The following is a 16,766-nucleotide window of genomic DNA, read 5'->3' on the forward strand; positions in this document are numbered from 1 at the left end:
GTTGTATTCAAAGCATTAACAGCCAGGTAATGCTTTGAATAATGCTGTAAAACGTAAATGGCAAGTTCACTCAGTGATCTAGTGGATTGGACATCACATGACTCACTGTGCGCCACATGAGCTGCTGCTTTACATTGAGTCAGGAATATCGGTGGTCAAAATGACACCATCAAGCATAAATCTGAGAAAGGGACGTAAAGTTTTGATATTAATTGTCAACACTACTATAGCAAGACAACAAGGTCCAAAGGGATCACATTTCACAAGTCAGTAAAAAGCTTTAATTAAAAAATATAGAAAGTGGAGAGTAGGCTAGTTATGCTAGCTTAACTTTTATCACTTCAACATGTACTTCGGTTCAATTAACACAAAAACAAGGCGACCAACGTACAGTTTCTGACGGATAATCAGAAGTTCAGGTGTTTAAGTAGTTAATCAACCACCGCCAGTTTTCTTGGGAACACTTGCTAATGATGCAAAATGGAAATTCAGAAACATAAATCTGCAACAGACAGAATGTTCTGTTTGGTGTTTTTTTACTTTTTTGTGTGGGAAACGTTTTTGTAGTTTTCTTAGTGTAAATTTCTGATGCACTTGAACGTAATCTTTGCTTTGAGCTCCCCGGGGGGACTGTCGTTTACTGGTTGCCATGGCAACGTGTCTGCGTATGACGTTAAGCTGACAGACTGAGAAAACAAATAATACAATCACCGGTTTTTCTACATTTTTCCCAGGACAAATTGCATCATTTGAAATTTTCTCAGAAATTTGTTCTGAATTTCCACTTCTCACCCCGGACATTCTCTGTTCACACTGCTGCCTTCAGGCAGAAGATACAGAGCAACTACAACAAGAACCAATCGTCTCAGAGACAGTTTCTACCCGATAGCAATAACAAAACTAAATGCAATCAAAAACAACCATTAATCATCATAAATGATGTATGTGAGAATGTGGCTGTTCTTTTTTTTTTTTGCCAGTTGTTTGTTGATTCTTGCATTGTGTGTGAATTGTGAGACAGTTATTTTTTGTTTTGGGGCATGTGCACCGACTGATGGCACCCTTTGAATTTCGTTGTCCTTGTGACAATGACAATAAAGATTTATCTTATCTTATCTATCTTATCTTAGAGTTTGGCGATATTCAGAGCAATCATCAAATAGGATGAAATATTTCATAAAGCATAAAGGAGCCAAAGTTTGTAACATTTTAAATCATAGCTCCTATTAAGAAAAATTTAATTATGGGCCATTATAAGGAGAAATTTGCTTTGTTCTCTCTTGTTTCTAGAACCGACAGAAACCAAACTATAGATTTATTAGCAGAGAGAATATATATTTTACATATCCAAACATCAGCATCTCAGCTTTAAGCCACATTTTATAGAATCCAGTAACGTTGATGGTCAATCTATTCACCAGCTGCTCCAACCAAACCCAAAAAAGGTTTTGTGTTTTTATTATTTGATATATTAAAGACACATCATATCTGATCTGCTATTTGTGAGTCAGCAGGACAAAAAGGTTTTGCCAACCAGCTGAGGGACAGCTGTGGAGTCAGAATCACAGAACTGAAAAATACAAAGTTTGTACTGAAAAGGATTCATTTGGTTTACACAGAAGTCACTTTTTCTGCTTTTGAAATGTTTAATAACTTTTTTATTGCTGTAGAATCTCATGTTTTTTATGTTTGTAGCACTTGATAAAAATCAGACAATAAAAGGCAACTGTGATAATTCTTCACAAAAAATATTACTGAATTATGAAACTGTTTTCCACTGTAGGGAAGCATTGAGCAAATACAGGCTGATTCCATAAATTAGAAAATGACTGAAAAGTTCCTTCGTCAGCAGTTCCATCACCAAGTGAAAGACATTATATAGATTAATTAGATGACGTATGTTTTAACATATTTATATTTTGTAGTATGTTTAACACCTCCTAAAAGATTATTTTAGAAAGGTACTATTAATCTGACAAGCCTGATCAGGACTTATATCCTAATTTATTGAATAAGACTGTCTGGAATTCACATGTAACTTTTGGCTTTATTCTTAGCACTAGAAAAGAAAAGGCCTTCCAGTAACTGTGGGTGGATCAGCACCTTAACCCCCTTCTGCCCCGCTTCTTTTTGCCCCCACCAACACAAAGTTACACCCTTGGTAATCAAACCTGCCGATAATAGTCTCATGACAAAACATACACCACAAATGAGGCGTTTCAAAAGAAAAATGAGAACCTCAAACAACAACTGTATAAAATCACGTTGAATTAGTCATATATAAGAGGCTAGCAGTTAGCTCCTCAAAACATGCAGATAACTAGCCCAAACCACCAAATTAATTTAAAATACAGAGTGTAAATACAGCTCTTAGGCATTTAAAAAAAAATACAAAGGTCAAGCACCATCAGTATTACTGGCTTGTAATGAACACACACAGCTGAGAGGCTCTAGTAAACGATGTCCGTGTCTCTGAACTGCACAACGTTCAGAACTATGTATCAATGGGATCGAGCAGCCACCTAGTGGCGGAAAATAAAAACTACATACCTTGTTAAAAGAAAACTAAATTAGAGGGCTGAAAACAAATATTCAATAATCTTTTGTACACTTGTAATTCCATATTTTCTCAAAAGTCCCACGGATCATGTAGATATTGTTTTGGAAATTTTGGACAGACCTTTTGGTCAGCAGAGGTTTTCTCCTTGAAGGTCTTACATGAAGAGCATTTCAAATGTCAACTTAATAAAGTCAGACCTGAACTGCTTTAGACGTAGTTCAAAGTTCTATTGTGACGCCTTGTTCAGCTGCAGGAAAACCAGGTGTGCGTGCAGATTGATGCAAATACTTATAAATGTATTGCATATCACAACTTTTAGTGATGTTCTTCATCAAGTCTGAAAAAATTAAACCTGAACAGCTACCTTTGTCTCTTCCAAAAAGGAATACAAGACGCTAGGTTAGCAGGAAAAGCTAAAGAGAGAGAGGATAAAATGGAAACAATTCCTGATGTATAAATAAATGTCCCTGCAAACAAAAAACACATTTGTTGGAGTCATTAGAATTTGTCTGCTTGGAATTCATTCATTGTTTCTCAGTCCTTTATATACACATTAAAATAGTGTCTGTGCAATTGCCAAGCTTGTGCGTTTACTTTATAAAGTAATCATTCCAAGAACAACAATGAAAATCGATGCCCCGTCCCCAACCTAAATCCCTGGCCTAAGCTTCTTTGTTTTGAACACTTTGGCAAAAATATTTTTACCATAAGACCAGACCGTCACAGAAAACATTAGCAACCTCACTGACTGCTTGAGACTGAGGGATATTGAACCAATCATACCCAACTTATGGAACATGGCAAAGAGGACAATGAAAACATAGAAAGGTACCAAAGAAAAATGAAGTTCGCAGACAACACATCTCTATCGCTCAACGGTCCCAACTAAATTCCACAGTGTTGTATCAAAAACTAAGCTGGTGTTTCCATATCTTGTAGTAAAACTAACCTGAGCTCACCTCTTGCCCCTACTGCAGAGTTTAGATCAGGCCTAAAACATTCAACCTGACCAATCCCATAGGCATTTTGTCCAAGCCCAACTAAATAACTTGAATTATAGGCCCGAGCCCAAAGTAAACCTAACATTATTTTTAATTATAATTTTACTGCTTTCAATTTTTGACCACCTTTTGTATAGCATCTTCCAGCTCCATCTTGCCGCTTGTTGTAACTGCAGGGTGAGTCAAGTGCAAATCACCAGGAAAGTGTGGTCCGGATCCTCTTTCCTCATTGAAATCATCAATAAACATCAAATATGTTGTTCAATGTTCCATTGACTACTAATCAAAGGCAACTCTAAACAGGTGAATTTTAGCCTTGATTTAAAGGAACTCAGTGTTACAGCTGTTTTGCAGTTTTCTGGAAGTTTGTTCCAGATTAGAGAAGCATAAAAGTTGAATGCTGCTTTCTCCATGTTTGGTTCTGGTTACTGGGCATGCAGAGCAAAGCCAGAACCCGAAGACCTGAGAGGTGTGGAAGGTTGATACGACAACAAGTCTATAATGTATTTTCTAGTTATAGTGAGAACGCCAGCAGCAGCATCCTGGATCAGCTGCAGCTGGAGGATTGATTGTTTAGGCAGAGCTGTGTGGCAGTAATCAATGCGACTGATGAGAAACTCCTGGATGAGTTTCTCTAGATCTTGCTGGGACATTAGTCCTTCAATCCTGGAAATGTTCTTCAGGTGATAGAAGGCCGACTTTGTAACTCTGAAGGTTCAGAGTCCATCACTAGTTTCTAGCTGTAATAGCTGAAGCTGGGTGTTGACTCTAGATCGTTCCTGTTTTGGTCCAAAGATGATAACTTCAGATCAACCTCTTATATTGCCTAGCAAACCTTTCCATTGGTAAGAGGGAGTTTTACTACTATAGGTCAAAAGCACACATTTTCAGTTTGCAAGCAGGACTTCAAAAAAAAAAAAAAACTTGTAATGCTTGCACTCAAAACTTCTGCTCTCTTTCAAATATTCTCAGGGCTCTATTAAATCTTTATGTTCACACTCAGATACTGTATTTTCCTTACGCGCAAAACGTCTCTCTGCACGGATTAACTCTCTGCTCGCTTGCGTATTTCTTTTCTGCTCTCTCGCAAAATAAAAAGTACCGTTGTCTGGCAACCATCCCAGCCAATAGAATGAGGGTGTTATGCTGGGGACTGGAAGCCTCATCTAGGATGCGTTTGTTTCCTTCCAGTGAGAGTGCCGGTGTGGACACTATTGATCCCCCTGCTCTTTTTGCGGTGCTCACTGGAACAAAATCTTTCAAACACTTTCTACAGATCAACCTCCTACTCAAGCTCTACTCTCTTCCATATTATCGCAGCTCCAAAACCACAATATAGTTTCATTAATGAAAATTATAAACTGGTTAAGTACGGATATCAATTCTCAGGTGTTAGAGGTCAAGTCAAGCAATTGAAAACATGACATAAACCCCAGTACACTGGCAAAGCATATCTTCTGATAAAAGTTTTATCTAAGCAGGATATAATGCTTGGTGGTCATGAATAGGCCCTACAATCACTCTGTCAACAATTATTGTTAAACATTAAACAGGTAACCGTAAAAAAAAACATATAAAAGGACCAGAAATCATTTCATTTAGTCTGAATTTGCAGACAGTATCAACATGAATTTCACTACTTGGATGTTGGTGTTGTTCTGTGGTCTAACTTTGGCCCAGAATGATGTTAATGAAACAGAAATCTCTGGTGAAACAAAATTAAGTTTTCCTGAAATGTCACTCTTGCTCCTAGAGCTCGGTGCTGTGAAAGCAAAACTAGAAGCTGTGGAAACAAAGCTGAAAGAGACCGAAAGCCAGGTTCTGGTTCTCAACGAGAAAGGTAAATCCTTGGAAACAAAACTGGAAGAGACCGAAAGCTGGGGTAAATCCTTGGAAACAAAACTGGAAGGAACCGAAAGCCAGGTTCTGGTTCTCAACGAGAAAGGTAAATCCTTGGAAACAAAACTGGAAGAGACCGAAAGCTGGGGTAAATCCTTGGAAACAAAACTGAAAAAAACCGAAAGCCAGGTTTTGGTGCTTCAGGACAAAGGTAAAGTCAATTTAATTTTTTTACTGGTTTAGCAGTTTCAGTGAGGCTTTTGAAACAGCTACAACTATTCTATCTTTATATGTTTTTATCTAGAAGCAACCAAGGTAGTTTTCAGTGCTGGAATAGGTGGGAATGCAGCCATTGGACCCTTCACCACATCAAAGACCTTAGTCTACACAAGAGTCATAACAAATTTGGGCAATGCCTACAACCAGCACACAGGTAAGTTGAGTTGTTGTAATTTAGCCATTCTAGATATTCTGGAAAGACAAATGTATTTGTCCAAAATTTTCACTTTCCAATTTAAACCTAAAATCTTATATAAGCAAATGAAAGTCGTTATGTGATATAAAAAATTTGAACATGCATTAAAAGCCCCTTAATTGTCACCTCCAAAACACCTTCATGTAAGTCAAAGGGCTCAGTTAAGGGATAAACATTAAGTCAGAGTTTTTGACAAGGCAACAGAATTTATTTGAACTCAATGTTTCCACAGGTATCTTTGTTGCACCTGTTAGAGGAATATACTACTTCTCCTTCTTCTATCATGCTGGTGGATATCAGCCTGTGGCTCTGTTCCTCATGAAGAACAATCAGATTGTTGTGTTGAGCTCTGATCATAAGACATCTCATGATGGAGCTGATAATGGAGGGAATGCTGCCTTCTTGGAGCTGCAGCAGGGAGACCAGGTCTACGTCCTGCTGGAGGCAAACAGGCATGTCTGGGGAAACATCTACACAACTACATTTAGTGGCTTTCTTCTACATAAAGTCTGACGAAAGATTGAACATTGATGTGATCATTTAAATGGCTTAAACCTACTGAGTGTCAATGTCATGGTTAGTGTTTTTTCTGTTTCTTAAGCAAAAAGCAGTAAAGGCCTTATTTTGCAGAAAAGAGTATTTCTAACAAGAGCATCAAGGATATGAATGGAAAAAGAAAATATACAGTTATGTATATTCTGGAGGCTTTTTTCCAGAATTTTTCACATTTAAATATAAATCTGGTGGAGAACATTGACATTATGAACATTATGGTTTTATGGTGTTTCAATCTGTGTAGAAATGGATTTAAGTCTGTCAATGAAGCTTGAATTGATCTGAACAGAATTTACAGTCAGTCAATAAATGAAAATACGCATTTCAATGAGGCTCATTGTCAGATTAATTTACCTTTAGAAAATTAAAAACTTTTAAGCAGCTAATAAACATACCTTAAGATTACATTTCTGAATAAATTTTTGTTGTTGTTGGTCTGATGTAATATTCCAATTTTAAATGTCATGTTTTCATTAAGTGTAAGAAGAAAATCACAACGAAAATAAAGGCTTTCAAACCATCTGTGTGTAACTAGTCTGTGTCATGTATTTCATTAAGTGTTTAAGTTCTGAAATAAACAAACATGTCAATAAAGTTCAAATTTATTGACTAAGTCTTTAAATGAAAAATTGCCTAAGTAAATAATAATTTACTTTTCAGGTGAGTTTTATTCAGGGAAAAGCTTAACCAAACCAACCTGGACCTGCTAGAGACTAAGTGAACCTTAGACCCAGACCAGGTTAAACCCACCTTGGCAGCAATAGTTGCCAACAAATGCTGCCTTTAACTGACAATGACATTTACATTACTGTTGAAGATTTTTAGCCAATTATTCCTTACAAAATAGGTAGGAATCCAATACATTGGAGATTTTTTAAGTATGAATGGCCTGTTTAAGGTCACACACCACGCCACTGGTTTTAAATTTAATAACTAGGCTTCCCTAAAAGTTAGTTTTGTTGTTTTTTGCTTGTTTTAGATTTTTATATTTCCGTGTCTGTGTATTTGTTGCAGTCAGTTTTTGTTCTGAAATGACATTGACCTCAAATCTGCTGCCTCAACAGGGTTAGTTAGAATCTGTTTCAACAACAATACAGTTATTATTATGACACTTTCAGTGAACCAATCAGCTGTATAACGAGATTAAATGCTCAAAATACACAGTTAAAAATTAACAGCTGATCAATAAACATATGAAATGCAGCCAAGCTTGGCATACAGCTGAAGCTACAGTATCAAAGTGTTGATATTTTCTATTGTGCTCCTTTGATTTTGGCTCTACCATATCTTTATCCATCTATAGATAAGTCATCCCCTGGGAATCCATGCTGTAGTCAACACCACTAAGATACACAATCTTCTACTTACCATCTTTCCTCGATTCTCTTCTATTGAGGTCAGTTGACGTTTGTCATAAACAATAATCCTGATAAGACAAACAGAACTAGGTCATAGTTAATGTAATGTCTTGTGGCTCATTGTAGCTGATGAACTCAATAATTCAGGTTTGGATCCTGGTTGTGCTTTACCGTGTGCTGTTCTGACGGGTCGCCGGTTTATGAGCTTCCCGAACTGGAGAGCTGATGGGTCACCCGACATCTGTTGCTCTTCCTCAGCGTCGCGCTAAGACTGCGATTTAAACAATTTAACCTGGTCGAAACGTTCCCCAAAAGAGTAGAAATTAAGCAAACATTGTTGCTTCACCTTCTGCTCCTTTAGATGTCTGACACCACCTGAGCCTGGGAATCAACATCCTCCTCTTTCCGTGGATCTCACGGGTAGACTTCGCTTCCATGTCTTTATTATTTAGCATCGTTTGAGTAAAAAAGAAAAAAAAAGGGTGCGCTGCTTTAGTGGTTTAGGCAAGGGCGTAGGTTTGGTCTAAGTTTTGGTGGGACCTTACAACTTACTGAACAACCCCCCACCCCCGCACCGACCATTTTTGACCAGTGGGGGGCACCACATTGGCTTAATAACCCCCTCCCTATGTGAAAAAATATTACATAATTAACAGACCTATTCTACCTCACATTCAGTGCTGACCTAAACACCGGACTTTACAACAAATGCGTTGCGTGATAGATATCTAACTTATGGGTCCCCTCACTGTACTTACAGCCGAGGTAGCGAAATAACTTCTAATGTCTGTCGTCCTTTTCTTTTTTGGTGGCCACATGGTCTCGGAGACTCATAATAAATGTCAAACTCAGAAGGAGACGCGTTCACTGTCAGCACCATGGACCGAGCTTCCGTTCCGCGTGTGGCCAGCTGGCCGCCGCCTGTTGCAGCTAATCAAAGAACAAAGATCCACGTTCTTTGAGCCAATAGCAGCATTGGTCGTCATAGTTCATAACAGCGAATTTTAAAATGAATGCTACCACTGCGTAGTATATTGAAATATTAAACTAATCAATGTAGATTTTCGTTTATTTATTTTGTTTTTGTTAAAAAATACATATGTTTTTTTTTTTTTTATTAATATGGCAAAAATTGGTCGGGACTATTTTATATCCCTTGAATATTGGTCGTGACATGTCACGACCGTCCATACCCAAACCTACGCCCATGGGTTTAGGGTTGTGCGGCTTTTGTGCGACGCGCACATGATGCGCGTTGGAGAGGTGGTTGTGCTCTTGTAGGTCAGGTGCAGTCACTCTATTGAGAGACATTAAGCTCAATTCATGGCAGTGGCAGCTAGTAGTGGCACTTCTTGGCCACTAGGGGTGTCACGGCTGCTGCAGCTGCTTTGGGGAATTCTGATGTCAGTTTTTAGGAAACTTATTAGTTATTTTGATTGTTCTTAATTTTTATTTTTTGAAATGATGATGTCATTGGTTATAAAACCGTGGAAGACCTGAAATATTTTGACTGCCAGCTGTGGCAGATTCAACATGAATGTTTTATTTTGATCAAATCAGTTAAACAACAATAGATATTTACAGACACACATACAGCTGCCACTAGTGACTGGAGCGGCCACTTTCCATCACGTAAATTCAGTCAAAAAATTACAGGTCCCACATGGTTAAAAAACCAATAACATCGTCATTTCAAATATAATTATTCACTAACAGGCAATGTCATGTGACAAACTTGAAATAATAATAATTATTTAAAGAAATGGCATGTTATCTGCATATTTCACAACCTGCTTTGGCACAAGCTACACATCATATGTTACAGTCTGAGTACGTGATTTTCTTCTGAGGATTTTCTAAAAATATTTTCAAAAAGTGCTTTTATTTATTTTTTTCCAATCTTAGGCGTTTTATTTTCTGTAAGGACCAAACGGATGTTTTTCAGAGTTTTTAAATGTCGTGTGTGTGCATTCTAAGGAAAGTTTCACTGTAGTTTCACGATGACTCAAAGACGCCTGTGAAGCATAACGTCTGTTCTGTGTGACGATGAAAGGCAGGTAGTGAGTCCTGGCAGCAGAGAGAGGCACCTATGAGGGGGGTGTCAGGATGGACTGAGGTGGACACAGCAACTTCCCCCCCCCAGCCAGCAGCTCAGTGACCTCAGGTCTACACTGCAGGAGAGACGTCGGGCCTGTCCTGATCACAGCGCGATGTTGGATCATGTTTGTACAAATAAACACGGGCAGATGGTCCAGAAGTGGACAAACATTTTATGTCTTAATACTGTGTGTAAACTGCTAAAGAAATGCACTGTCCAATGGGGACACATCCATCAACCAATCACATGTCAGTGATTGGTAGATCCCTATCACTGACATGATTGGGTTATGACGTCATTTTTCTCAACCCATGACTGAGAATCCATGTTGGTCTGCTGAAGCGTCTTTGCATTATGTGAGGCTATTCATGCGTTAGGTAGAGTCGCTAACATCTCCCACCACCCTGCTCCCCAACACCTCCAACGCCCCCTTGTGGGGGGCACGCAAATGACAGCATTCGACTTTGGCGAACGGAAATGTGCTGCCCGGCTAGCTGTCAGCAGCTGTCGCACTTTAGCAGCGCTCGCGTCAGTGAACGGGGTCAAACCCGCAGCTTTCCGTGCAGTGTGTTGCAGTCATATGTTAAAGTCTCCCAAGCTATTTAAATTCCTGTCAAAACTTTGTAGATTTTTTTTTCATGAATTTATAATCAAATTATGAAGGACTGTATTAGTGGATTTTATTATATATATTTTTCAAATATTATTTGGGTGGAAGCTTTACATAAGCCCATTGGGCATTAGCATCTTCCTGCATTGTTTTTTTCTTTTTGGGGCCTGCCATGCAAAGCAATGGCAGGAACCTATTACTATTGTCGGAGAGAAGCGTCTCTTTAATCTTTATTTTTCTTCCGTAACCGTTAATGCGGCTCGTACCGCTGGGTGCACACCTACAAATGAGGTATCAAAACGTGCAGAAAATTCACGCCATTGGAGCTATTACTTCTGGTGGGATTTGGGCTTAACGTGGCGACATAATTCGCAAAAAACTACGAAAAAAACCCCATTATAACTCAATGGGAAAAATCCTAGAAATACCCTATTTTTGAGGATTTGCTGTGTCGTCACAAATTCACCTAGAAATGCCATTCAAATTTCATTTTGTAGATACGTCTGTGATCTCTTCGAAAGTGAAGACGGCTCGTCGATACCAGTTACGGTTTGTCCACAATTTGCCTCTAAGCGACCCAAACTTTCTCATTTTTGCTGAAATTACAGTGACAGCCCATCTCGGTTCATATCTGGGCACAACATTTCTTTCTCTCATCGCTGTAAATGCTCTGAGTGAGGTACAGATATGAATCTCGGGACTATCGCAGAAGACACATTGAACTGTCATACGCTCGAAACGCTTTTCGAATATGTATTACGGTTCCCGAACAAGAAGGATTTGTTTCCAATGCTTTTTTTCAGTAAAGTGTGTTTGCTCAAACACACTTGTGTGTTTGAGAGCTCACAGCTCAGAGCTCACACCTGCTGAGACCATTATTTGCCATAGCAACGGAACTCAAGAGGCTATTGGCTGCTGATTTGGACTACGAATACGCATCGCTGTAGTTCTATCTATCCTCAGTTGAAACAGATCAGGACTGAGAACTGGCCTTTAGAACTACTGCTGCTATGGGCTGTATATAACTGATTTAACTCAGTAACTGTTACACATGGGATTAGTTTGGAACTTTAAAATGGAGCATAATAATAATTTCAAAATAAAAGCCTTGAATAGTTTTACATCAGGTAATTGCTGTTTTTGGCTTTATTTGACGTTTTCATCCAAAGCACTGTTACACATGGGATTACTTTGGAACTTTAAAATGGAGAATAATAATAATTTCAAAATAAAAGCCTTGAATATTTTACATGACGTAATTGCTCTTTTTGGCCGTATATGACTTTTTCATCCGAAGCAATGTTACACATGGGATTAGTTCGGAACTTTAAAATGGAGCATAATAATAATTTCAAAATAAAAGCCTTGAATATTTTTACATCAGGTAATTGCTGTTTTTGGCTTTATGTGACTTTTTCATCCAAAGCACTGTTACACATGGTATTAGTTTGGCCCTTTGAAATGAATATTAACAAAAATTTCAAAATAAAAGCCTTGAATATTTTTACATCATGTAATTGCTCTTTTTGGCTTTATTTGACTTTTTCATCCAAAGCACTGTTACACGTGGTATTAGTTTGGCCCTTTGAAATGAAGCTTAACAAAAGTTTCAAAATAAAAGCCTTGAATATTTTTACATGACGTAATTGCTCTTTTTGGCTTTATTTGACTTTTTCATCCAAAGCACTCTTACACATGGGATTAGTTCGGAACTTTAAAATGGAGCATAATAATAATTTCAAAATAAAAGCCTTGAATATTTTTACATCAGGTAATTGCTGTTTTTGGCTTTATGTGACTTTTTCATCCAAAGCACTGTTACACGTGGTATTAGTTTGGCCCTCTGAAATGAAGCATACTGAAAATTTCAAAATAAAAGCCTTGAATATTTTTACATCATGTAATTGCTTTTTTTGGCCGTATATGACTTTTTCATCCACAGCACTGTTACACATGGGATTAGTTTGGAACTTTAAAATGGAGCAAAGTAATAATTTCAAAATAAAAGCCTTGAATATTTTTACATCATGCAATTGCTGTTTTTGGCTTTGTATGACTTTTTCATCCAAAGCACTGTTACACATGGTATTAGTTTGGCCCTTTGAAATGAAGATTAACAAAAATTTCAAAATAAAAGCCTTGAATATTTTGACATCATGTAATTGCTCTTTTTGGCTTTATTTGACTTTTTCATCCAAAGCACTGTTACACATGGTATTAGTTTGGCCCTTTGAAATGAAGCATACTGAAAATTTCAAAATAAAAGCCTTGAATATTTTTACATGACGTAATTGCTCTTTTTGGCTTTATTTGACTTTTTCATCCAAAGCACTCTTACACGTGGTATTAGTTCAGAACTTTAAAATGAAGCATACTGAAAATTTCAAAATAAAAGCCTTGAATATTTTTACATCAGCTACTTGTGTTTTGAGCATTATATAACTATTTTAACCGAAGGACTATTACGCATGGGATTAGTTTGGCCCTTTGAAATGAAGCATCCTTCAAATTTCAAAATAAAAGCCTTGAATATTTTTACATGACGTAATTGCTCTTTTTGGCTTTATTTGACTTTTTCATCCAAAGCACTGTTACACATGGTATTAGTTTGGCCCTTTGAAATGAAGATTAACAAAAATTTCAAAATAAAAGCCTTGAATATTTTGACATCATGTAATTGCTCTTTTTGGCTTTATTTGACATTTTCATCCAAAGCACTGTTACACATGGTATTAGTTTGGCCCTTTGAAATGAAGCATACTGAAAATTTCAAAATAAAAGCCTTGAATATTTTTACATGACGTAATTGCTCTTTTTGGCTTTATTTGACTTTTTCATCCAAAGCACTCTTACACGTGGTATTAGTTTGGCCCTTTGAAATGAAGCTTAACAAAAGTTTCAAAATAAAAGCCTTGAATATTTTACATGACGTAATTGCTCTTTTTGGCCGTATATGACTTTTTCATCCAAAGCAATGTTACACATGGGATTAGTTCGGAACTTTAAAATGGAGCATAATAATAATTTCAAAATAAAAGCCTTGAATATTTTTACATCAGGTAATTGCTGTTTTTGGCTTTATTTGACGTTTTCATCCAAAGCACTGTTACACATGGGATTACTTTGGAACTTTAAAATGGAGAATAATAATAATTTCAAAATAAAAGCCTTGAATATTTTTACATCAGGTAATTGCTTTTTTTGGCCGTATATGACTTTTTCATCCAAAGCAATGTTACACATGGGATTAGTTTGGAACTTTAAAATGGAGAATAATAATTTCAAAATAAAAGCCTTGAATATTTTTACATCAGGTAATTGCTGTTTTTGGCTTTATTTGACGTTTTCATCCAAAGCACTGTTACACATGGGATTACTTTGGAACTTTAAAATGGAGAATAATAATAATTTCAAAATAAAAGCCTTGAATATTTTTACATCAGGTAATTGCTGTTTTTGGCTTTATATGACTTTTTCATCCAAAGCACTGTTACACATGGGATTAGTTTGGAACTTTAAAATGGAGCATAATAATAATTTCAAAATAAAAGCCTTGAATATTTTTACATCAGGTAATTGCTCTTTTTGGCTTTATTTGACTTTTTCATCCAAAGCACTGTTACACGTGGTATTAGTTTGGCCCTTTGAAATGAAGCATTGTGAAAATTTCAAAATAAAAGCCTTGAATAATTTTACATGACGTAATTGCTCTTTTTGGCTTTATTTGACTTTTTCATCCAAAGCACTGTTACACGTGGTATTAGTTTGGCCCTTTGAAATGAAGCATACTGAAAATTTCAAAATAAAAGCCTTGAATATTTTTACATGATGTAATTGCTCTTTTTGGCTTTATTTGACTTTTTCATCCAAAGCACTGTTACACATGGTATTAGTTCAGAACTTTATAATGAAGCATACTAAAAATTTCAAAATAAAAGCCTTGAATATTTTTACATGACGTAATTGCTCTTTTTGACTTTATTTGACTTTTTCATCCAAAGCACTCTTACACGTGGTATTAGTTCAGAACTTTAAAATGAAGCATACTGAAATTTCAAAATAAAAGCCTCAACATGCCCCTGAGGTTAGTGCACCGCCGCAGGCAGTGCAATAATATTATTCTGCATTATCTGTTTCTCTCAGGTTAGGGAACTGCCTTGCACAGCAAGGCAGTTCATTAGCATTAGCATTTTAGCTTAAATAAGCTATTAGCTATTTATTGGACTTATTAGCCATGTTTAGTATACTGAATGGAGTAAGTCCATTATAGAGAACATCCTAGTGATGTCCCACATGCTAGTGACAGCAATGATGCTAACATTAGCATTTTGCTAACTACTTGCGTTTTCAGCATTATATAACTGATTTAACCCAATGACTGTTATACATGGAATTAGTTTGGACCTTTGAATTGAAGTTTAACAAAAATTCCAAAATAAAAGCCTTGACATATTTTACATCAGATAATTGCTCTTTTGAGCAATAAATAACTGATTTAACACAATGACTATTACACATGGGATTAGTTTGGAACTTTAAAATGGAGCATAATAATAATTTCAAAATAAAAGCCTTGAATATTTTTACATCATGTAATTGCTCTTTTTGGCTTCATTTGACTTTTTCATCCAAAGCACTGTTACACATGGTATTAGTTTGGCCCTTTGAAATGAAGCATACAGAAAATTTCAAAATAAAAGCCTTGAATATTTTTACATGACGTAATTGCTCTTTTTGGCTTTATTTGACTTTTTCATCCAAAGCACTCTTACACGTGGTATTAGTTCAGAACTTTAAAATGAAGCATACTGAAAATTTCAAAATAAAAGCCTTGAATACTTTTACATCAGCTACTTGTGTTTTGAGCATTATATAACTATTTTAACCCAAGGACTATTACGCATGGGATTAGTTTGGCCCTTTGAAATGAAGCATACTGAAACTTCCAAAATAAAAGCCTTGACAACATTTTAAATCGTACCGAACGGTGCACGTCCGCCTCGCTTAACGTTCTTGCGGTTCTCCGCGTGCCACTGGTGACGTCGCGGCGTTCTTTGGCGTCGACGCCGATTTGTGGCGCGACGACGCCGGGCCCGAACCCCACGGGCGCGCCTTGGCAGGCCCCGTCTAAATTTCTTCCGAAATTTTCTAGTTTCTTCATAAAATTACATGTCTGGGGAAATTTACTCCAACAGTGAGAAAGCTGAACAAGGCTGGGTAGAAAACAGACCGTCTCCCATTGAAATGCAGAGAGAGATCCAAAGACTTGGATCTATTTTGGAAAAGGAGAGAGCGAGGTTGTTTGATGTGACCCAAAAGCTGGAGACCACCCAGAAAGAACTGGAGGAGACAAAGAATGACCTGCAGACACAGAGAACCATCAAGAAGATTTTTATAAACAAGACATTAGAGTTAAAGGCACAACTAGACGCAGTTAACAGTCCAGCGACTCTCAGCCCTGCTGTAACTAGTTCTGACAAGATGCAGCTGACCTATGATGACGACAAGGAGAAACGTCTGCAGAGAGAGTTGGAGCAGATGAAGACTTCATACCAACAACTAAAATGGAGGTATGAAGCAGATGTTTCTGCCTTAAGACAGGAAATCAAAGATTACCAGCTCGAAATAACTCGTTTGAAAGAAGCTCATCTAGAAAAAGCAAAGAATGACCTTGAGATTATCGACACACTGAGAGCTGAAAAGGAAGATATGGACCAGAGAAGGAGAGAAGAGTTTTCTGTCCTGCAGCAAGAATCAAATCAGACAATAAGACATCTAAAAAATATTCTGGATCTGGCTACAATTTCTTTCGCGGGACTTAAAGCCAGACATGAAAGAGAAGTTTCTGGACTAATGCAGCAGGCAGACATTTTGAAGCAGGACGGAGCTAAAGAGAGGGAAGCTTCCTCGCTAAAAATCATGGAGCTTGAAGCTGAGAAGCAAAACCTTCTAAAAGAACTGACTGACTTCCAGCAACTGCACTCTGGCTGTGAACTTAGTTTCAAAACGGAGAAGAAAAAAATGAAATCTGATCTTCAAGACGGAAACGAATTTGGACCTTCAGGAAAAAACGTGGCAAAGTGTCAAGAAGAAAATGAAAAAGACACAAACAACAATTCTGACTCTGCAGCCATAAATCAGGAACGTCACTTAGAGGGAACCATGTCAGAGGACATAAATGTTCCTCATGGATCGAACAAGGAGATAAATGATTTTGTAGTAGAGAGAGATCCTGAAACCACAGAAATGAGAGACAGCTGTGTGGCAAAT

General features: G+C 37.2%; 1 protein-coding gene across 1 annotated transcript; it reads left to right on the plus strand.

Moving 5' to 3' along the window:
* The first annotated feature begins 5,174 nt into the window (after positions 1–5,174).
* LOC102219930 lies at positions 5,175–6,911 on the plus strand. The gene is made up of 3 exons (XM_023346606.1): positions 5,175–5,611; positions 5,705–5,833; positions 6,108–6,911. The coding sequence occupies exons 1-3, from the start codon at positions 5,188–5,190 to the stop codon at positions 6,386–6,388; spliced, it is 834 nt and encodes a 277-aa protein (XP_023202374.1). The 5' UTR covers positions 5,175–5,187; the 3' UTR covers positions 6,389–6,911.
* The last annotated feature ends 9,855 nt before the right edge of the window (positions 6,912–16,766 follow it).

Source organism: Xiphophorus maculatus, chromosome 14, assembly GCF_002775205.1.
Source record: "Xiphophorus maculatus strain JP 163 A chromosome 14, X_maculatus-5.0-male, whole genome shotgun sequence".
NCBI lineage: Eukaryota > Metazoa > Chordata > Actinopteri > Cyprinodontiformes > Poeciliidae > Xiphophorus > Xiphophorus maculatus.

Bases quoted from the DNA above. Each gene is read 5' to 3' on its own strand.
- LOC102219930 (XM_023346606.1), top strand. From the start codon at position 5,188: ATGAATTTCACTACTTGGATGTTGGTGTTGTTCTGTGGTCTAACTTTG. The intron at 5,612-5,704 runs GTAAAGTCAATT...GTTTTTATCTAG, and splicing joins TTTGGTGCTTCAGGACAAAG to AAGCAACCAAGGTAGTTTTC. The intron at 5,834-6,107 runs GTAAGTTGAGTT...ATGTTTCCACAG, and splicing joins TGCCTACAACCAGCACACAG to GTATCTTTGTTGCACCTGTT.